Source organism: Charadrius vociferus, unplaced genomic scaffold, assembly GCF_000708025.1.
Source record: "Charadrius vociferus isolate BGI_N301 unplaced genomic scaffold, ASM70802v2 scaffold585, whole genome shotgun sequence".
NCBI classification, from domain to species: Eukaryota; Metazoa; Chordata; class Aves; order Charadriiformes; family Charadriidae; genus Charadrius; species Charadrius vociferus.
The window spans coordinates 891,629-899,025 of record NW_009648642.1 but is presented as its reverse complement, the minus strand read 5'-3'; the positions used below and the strand labels follow the sequence as shown (position 1 = coordinate 899,025).

Sequence of the window (7,397 nt, the reverse complement as noted above, 5' to 3'; positions counted from 1 at the left end):
GCAAGGAATGCTTAACAGCAGAAAAAGGTGGCTGTAGAAAAGGCATTACAGCGTGTGGTTTTGTGTGATAAAACCATTACTTCATACCAAATGTGTTGGGTTTTGTTGTTTGGGGTTTTTTTTATATTTGGGCATGTCAAATTTTTATTTTAATCTGAAGTGAATTTCTCTATTTGTTCAAATTTTGAGCCCATATAAAGCTTATATTCAAATATGGACCTAATTCTTCCCCTGCTAGGGTAAAATGAAACAGATGAAATAAGAACAAAAGTGGTAGAATGGGTATAGTATTTTGAAGCAGAACTGGAGATCTAAGAAAACTATTAAAAAACATGAAATAAAGATAAAAACCGCTCCAATTTTTAGTTGGTTTGGGTTTTTTGTCGTGGGTTTTTTTGTGTGGGTGTGGCAATAAAACTAGACCCACCTGCTGCTATGAGAACATGGAGGATTTTGAAGGAGTGTGAAGATAAAGGTGAATCGATCTTGTTGAAAGATCAAGTTGCTTGTTATTAGGCAAACTACACTTGTTTCTGGTTTGAAGTCTGGTAGTTCATGTTGTTCCTTCTAATATCGGGGGCAAGATACAGAACTATCAAAAATGTTACCCACCTTTCTAACCTCTCTAATAAAAGGTGCTGAGTCTGATTTCATTTTTCTTTTTTTTTGGGGGGGGGGGAGGGGGCAGGGCAGATAGCCTTATTTTAAGCACTGAAAGAATAGTTGAAGTAAAGAGACTTTAAAACAAGAGTCTGTTTACGTCCATTTTACATCCTGCAGTGGTGTCCAATTGGTGACTTAGGCAAATCTAACTGCTGTGCATATGTGTGTCTGTGGGTCCTTAATTCATCCTTTAAGCTGCACAGAAGAAAATATCTCTTCTTCTGAAATGTCAAAGGAGTCTTTTTAAACCTTTCACAGTATTTTTTTGTTTTGTGTTGGGGTTTTTCTGTTTGGGTTTTGTTTTTTTTTTGGTGGTTTGGTTTCTTTCACCAGGTCTTGGCATTATTTGCTAATAACACTTGAGGTGTTTTTCTCCAGCTATTTCTCTTTTGAAACCAAGCCAAGAGGATCACGCAACACAAATCCCAAAGACCATCTCTCTGTATAAGAGATTAAGGATTATTAGGGGCTTTCTCTATTTCTGACAGACAAGTCTGAAAAGAGCATTGTTTTCAGGTTGTTTTCCTTGGAACATCAGCACTTATTGAGTATTTTCATTCAAACGTAGATAATTCAAATGTAGGTAACAGGTAGTATGAGTTACACCAGTCTTGTGTGATTTCAATAGTACAAGCTCCGAAGTAGTGACAACTACTAAAATTCACTTTGAAAACCCAGATATGAGACTTTACAACTAAAATCGCTATGTCTGTATGTTAATTGACATCTTTGGATATGAAGCATGGGAAGTAGCTTTCTGGTAAATTCTGAGTTATTGCGGAATCCTCTGAAGTAACCTAGCACAAGCCACTGGTGAGAGGTTGGTACTATCCTGTGAGATCTGGGAATCTACAGATTACAGGGCTCATTATTCCTCTGTATTTTTTAAAAATATCACTTTGACCTTTTTCATGCCTGTGTAGCATGCATTAACAAGACGATGCTATAGCTTTAGTTTTTCCCATTTTTTATAATCGTACTTGTTATTATATATAGTACATATTATAAATAATATAGCATATATAGTGTGTGTTGACATGGAAGCACGGACAGATACACCACGACCAATATGATCAGGGTAAATGCCACTTTATTGCACAGATAGCACAGCTAATATAGACAATTTTCTCCCACGCCACGCAACACTGAAGCAATAATTGGTTACATGCATAGTTCAAACAAGCATCTCTACTATATGATTGGCTAGCTCCAGCTGTTCATGCACATAGTTATCTACTTCTATGTTTTAATTAAAATCCTGCTTATCGGTACATTCAGCAACAGTTCTTTCCTCCCTCAACATAACTCAGATGTTCACAAAACACAATCTGACCTTTGACATTCCTTGAAGCTTACACTGTCGTCAACAAGTTCTCAGTGCTTGGGGTGCTCACAGGGTGACCATTGATTTCTAAAAATTCTCCCACAAGTGTGTATATATATTATGTACTGAAACATTCCTGTTAGAAATGTTTGTTTTCCTTGTACAGATTTGCAGTCTGTGACAGCTTCTGTTATGGCTGTGTACATGGATCATCGAACAGAAGCTCCGGACTCAGTTGCCTCCCCATCTCATATAGCATGGCACCCGCATCATCCACTCCTGGCAGTTGCTTCCATCAGCACAGCATCTGGGGGCTGCGTGGATATCTACCTGGAACAGGTGAATAATCAGCAACTTTGCTTTTGGGCTTTTGCTTTTTTTCATTTATATATATATATATATATATATATATGTATTTGCAGCCTTACTTACACTCCTTGAAGCCCTCTCTCTGGATTTTAATTACTATCCATGTCCCATGCTATCTAGGACACATCAGATTCATCAGCTACTGATTACATGTATTTTATAAAAAGGTCTTCATGAATTAAATTGATTTTTCCATTGAAATTTAGTTTTTACAGCATTTGAGTCTTGTTTGTGATGGTTACCGATTTGCTTCTTACTTCTTTAGTAAGAGAATTTCAGGCTGATAAGTAAAATGGACAGAAGCTGCTTTTTTTTTTTTTAAAAAATCTCTAAGTAAATTGTACTAAGAAATGTAAATTAAAAAATTTATTCCTCCACCTTGAGACTGAGCTGATTTGCTGCACTCCGCTTGTTCCATTTGAGTAGGTTGTTTCCCAGTACAATTTCTGCCTGTAGACAGATATTTCCTTTGCGTACTCTAAACTTTACATGAGAGGCTTGCGTGGGTCTTTGGTTTGCATAATTTTCAGGAAAAAAAGTGTGTTATTTAGGGAAATGATACTACAAGCTATCTAGTGGCAGATGTACTGGAAACATTTAAGTCTGTTAATATGAGTAGCCTATAAAATGTATACTTCTCAAAGCATATTATGAAAAATTGTCATCCAGATTTTACAAATGGAAAAGTAAATACATAGGGAGGTTAAAGGATTTGCCTGAAATATTATTGCAAACCGTGCACAAAGGAAGGTCTGCCTTTAAAAGCTCTTAAAGCATTAGATTGTTCTGTGTCCTCAGTGAGGTGATTTATTTTTTTTTTCTAAAGTTGGTTTTTTTTTTTGCCTTGAAATGTGCTCGAAGCCACCTTATCTTTCCTACAGGAGTAAAAGCGTGATACTCCAAGAGAGCTGCTCACATACGCTGTGAGGGAAGAGTAGCCTGGCAAAGCAGAGTGAGGCAGTCACTTGACACTGCCCTGTTTTCATTAGCAATTTTCACGTGGATGTGCTGCATGTTGTAGCAGATATTCATGCACGTGAAACAGCTGTAAAGAGAATTTGTGTAACCACTTCATAGCTCTTGCAGAAAGCTCTGTTACATCACAGTCCTTTACCACAGAAAAATATCTTGTTGACTGGGAAGTGGATCTGAAGGTTTAGCTGCATCCTTGTACTGAGCTTGTGCTTTATTTCCATTTGCAGGGAGAACATGTGTCCGATGCGCACATTGAGAGAAGCTTCCAGGTCACATCACTTTCCTGGCACCCTTCCAGACCGATTCTTGCAGCAGGCTGGGAGACGGGAGAAGTTGTGATACTGAACAAACAAGACAAGGAGCACCATGCTGTCCCACCAAATCATGACGCCAAAATTACAGTGCTAAACTGGAGTACCAATGGTACCTGCCTTGTGTCTGGCGATCAGGTGGGTAGCTGAAATGCCAAATGTGTTTGATGTGGAACACAGTGTTGTGAGCCCTCTGACAGGAATGGATTACAGAATGGATTGGTAGGGGAAGGGATGGTTGCGGGGCAGATAAATTTCCTCGCTATAGATACAAATTAAAACTGTTAGGGTGTAAAATCAGATCTTAGTGTTTTAACTTTTTCTACAGTACTTGTTGCAGTTTTATCAATTTCTCTTTAAATAAGTGTATCTAATCTTAGTATGTGCTGAGGAGTAGATGAGGGTTTAGGGCTATTTAACAGATGGGGTAATTGAGGCAATTTGAATTATTTGCTCCTGTCTATGCAGGAATTTTGTGGCAGACTCAGGAATAAAGCCCAAATGTTGAGAAATAAATTCCAGCTACAACATATTCATCCATAGTGAGTGCATAGCAATGCTCACTTAAGTACAGAAAACCCATGCTGATCTCTCTTGTTCTGTTTTTAATTAATACTCTAAAAATGAGTCAAAGTTATTATATGGAAAATATGTTGTGGAAATACTTGAAATGTGACAGTCTATTTCTTGATGAGCTGGTTGTCGTTTTACATAGTGGAATGAGAAAGTAGCTTTTGAATATTTAGTATTCAGGATTAAGTCTTCCTAGAAGATTCTGGTTTTCCCAGTTCTGCAGACAGCAAATGGGAAAAAAAAAAAGTAGGTTTTTCTGTTTTTTCACTGACATAAACTTGAGCTTGTCCAAGAATTTAAGTTCTGCTCTTCAAGAATTCTTACCTATATGAGTCAGAGGAAAATACAATTTTAAATCATCATGTGTAAAATTCTGTTCCTGCATTTGACAATAATGCAGAAATTCAAAACTGAGTCAAAAATGAATTTATCCTCCTCTTTATTAGAAAAGAGAAGGTGCTGCTCAGCCAAAAGAAGGTGATGCGCAGTATAACTGAGGCCTTATTTATATCGAGAAAATACATTAATGTAGCCATAGCTTACATTAACCCTACATTTGTGAACAAACTTCTGTTCAAATTGATTCATTTGGTGTCAGATCACAGTAATAAAGTAATCTTAAAACAGATATAGCCGTTCTTACAGGCAAACTGAACAATTTTATAGACTCATCCTAACTGGTCCTCTGATGAGAGTACTAATTGAAGTAGAATAAGAAGTGGTTTCAAGGAAATTCCTTAACATGCCAAAACACAACCTATGCATGTGTTGACATGAATGCTCTTCAGTTTCATGTGGCTTCAATTGCTGTAGTTGGAAAGACTAACCTCGATAGATGCAACAGCAGCACAGTTGAACTCAGAAAAGTTCCTTATTACAAAATAGCTGTGTTACCCTCTGCAGAGGCTGAAACAGAGCTGAGCGCAGTTCAAGGTACTTACTCCCTGGTGAAATGTAGGTCATTGTAATGTAAGCCTGCATTGTAATGTAAGCCTGCAGCTGTGTGTGCGGGAGCAGCGTGAGCCCTGCTGAGAGACCAGGCTCCTGCGGCTGAGTGCGCAGCTGGTTCAGCATCCTGGGATGAGCTCCAAGGGTGCCTCTGCCCAGTACTGCACTGGGTGGGCTCACGCATCCCTCGTCTTGCATGCTCCATTTCGTGTACCATGCTCTGATGTAGAGCATAGGTACATGTAATTTCCTACCTCTTTCCCAATAGCTTTTAAGTTTATTTTTAAAATGTTTTCCATGAAGGCGTGTATTCAGGTAACTTCCATTAGAGTGCTGCCAGGATCATACTCTGCTCATATTAGAGGAATACCCTTGGAAAGAAGATAAATATTTGGGCCCTGCTTTGGTTTCTGTTTGATCTTTACTGGGACTTCACAGCTGAGGGTACTCAGCTGAGAACATCCACTCGTCAAAAACCTTGAGTTGCAAGAAAAAATTTGAAAATAACTTCTTAAAGGAGGAATTGGATGCTGTGAAAATCCAAAGCTCTTAATTTGTGTTTTAAGTAACAAATAACATGGATGGCTTCCGGGTTTCGATCACACAAAAGAACTCTAAGGATCTAGTTGCTTTCTATAATGAAAGCCTATTTATAAGGCAAATAGGCTGTATGACAAGAAGCTAAAGCTTTGAGTTGTTAAGAATGATAGGGAAGATACAGGATACCTTTTGAGTAAATCTTATAGATTATAATGTCAATGCCCTTTGTCCTTTTCAAATACCATTTGCACACAGACCAGTTCTGCATCCTGTCTATAAACAGTCACGCTTAGAACAGGTAGTGAGGTTTTTTATTTCCAATCTCGTGTGTTCCAAACTCAGCATTGAGTTTGCAGCTAAGTTATCTGCATACAGGATGGGATATGTAGAATGGGATGGAAGGAAGGTCAGCAACTTCATAAAGCTGCAGGCTTTTCCTCCAGCTTATAAATGGTGTGGGTTTTCTTAGTTGAGATCCCTGGAATTTGGTGACATTTAAAGCTGAGGGAAAAGGGAGAGGAGGACCCAACAGGACATGAACTTTCAGATTATAGGATCCTGTGATTTCGAGGGGTAACCAGCAAACCATGTATGAATGGCAAGTGGCCTCTTGGGAGGGGAGTACAGTGGTTTTGCAGATGCACAGCTGTGTCACATTCTTTAAGCTGTAAGAGACAACATTGCATGGTAAACAGTTTTGGGTGGTATGAATATTATCATCTTAGTGCTGAAAAGAAGTGAGGACTTTGATTCTTGAAAAAAAGGAGGAAATGTTACCTTGGAAGGCTTCAGCTGCATCTTGTGTGTCTTCTAGTTAGAATTGTGAAGAATAAGTGTTTAGAGCTACCACCGCTACTAGTCTTTCACTTCTAGAAAGACTATACTCCACTGAACACAATAAAGAAAAATAGAGCAAATTATAATACCACTTTATTGTTATCTACCTTAATAAAAAAAATGGGATTGAACTTGATATTGCAAATTGTTGGTGCTCTTTTCATGTAGTGCTTACGCAGAGAACCTCCAAATGCAATTTGGTTTCCTAAGCACTAACATAGTAACAACAATAAATAATAATCTTAAAATTGCAGCTGTGAGGCTGTAGTGTAAGTCAGTTTGTTGGGACAGTTAACGTGTATGTCATGCTGAACTGTCTTTTTGCTTCTTTGTCTTCTCTGTTTTTTCCCATCACCAGGGGGCTGATGCTCATTTGGAGCTGGCACTGCAAAAGGTGTGTTACCTTCAGAACTTGTGCCAGGCTCTGAGAGCCAACTTATATTGACTACTCTTGAGTTAATTAGCTAATGAGTCTTCTTTTCTTTAGCGTCTGTGATTCTTCTAGTTACCAAGTTCTGTTTCTAAAAATGAATTTTTGTTCTAGATGAATGTCTACTCTGAAAGAAGAGGAAAGCTCCAGGAATTCTGAAATTCTTTCCTTAAATTATGTGTGTCCTGTGACTTCACATGTGTCTAATCATTTGTATCAGTGTTATACGCACTTATTTAGGGATGCATATCTTATGCTTTATTATCCCTTATTATTTTCTTTTAGCAATCAGACTACTTGCAAGAAAAAAGTGGAGAGAGAGTTACCTAAACAGATACTTGCTTCTGCTACTTGCAGAGGAAGTCAAGGCTGTTCTAATTCCACTGGCAGTGTCATTTTACTAGGAATGGATATGACCAACAAGCTT

The 7,397-nt window shown here is 38.2% G+C and overlaps 1 protein-coding gene across 1 annotated transcript in view; it reads left to right on the top strand.

Moving 5' to 3' along the window:
- The first annotated feature begins 2,164 nt into the window (after window positions 1-2,164).
- The window catches only part of IFT140 (intraflagellar transport 140), an 81,716-nt gene continuing 76,483 nt past the window's right edge, over window positions 2,165-7,397 (top strand). Inside the window, 2 exon segments of the mRNA XM_009886385.1 lie at window positions 2,165-2,326; window positions 3,559-3,780. Of these exon segments, the coding sequence (XP_009884687.1) occupies window positions 2,180-2,326; window positions 3,559-3,780 (369 nt within the window). The 5' untranslated portion in view covers window positions 2,165-2,179.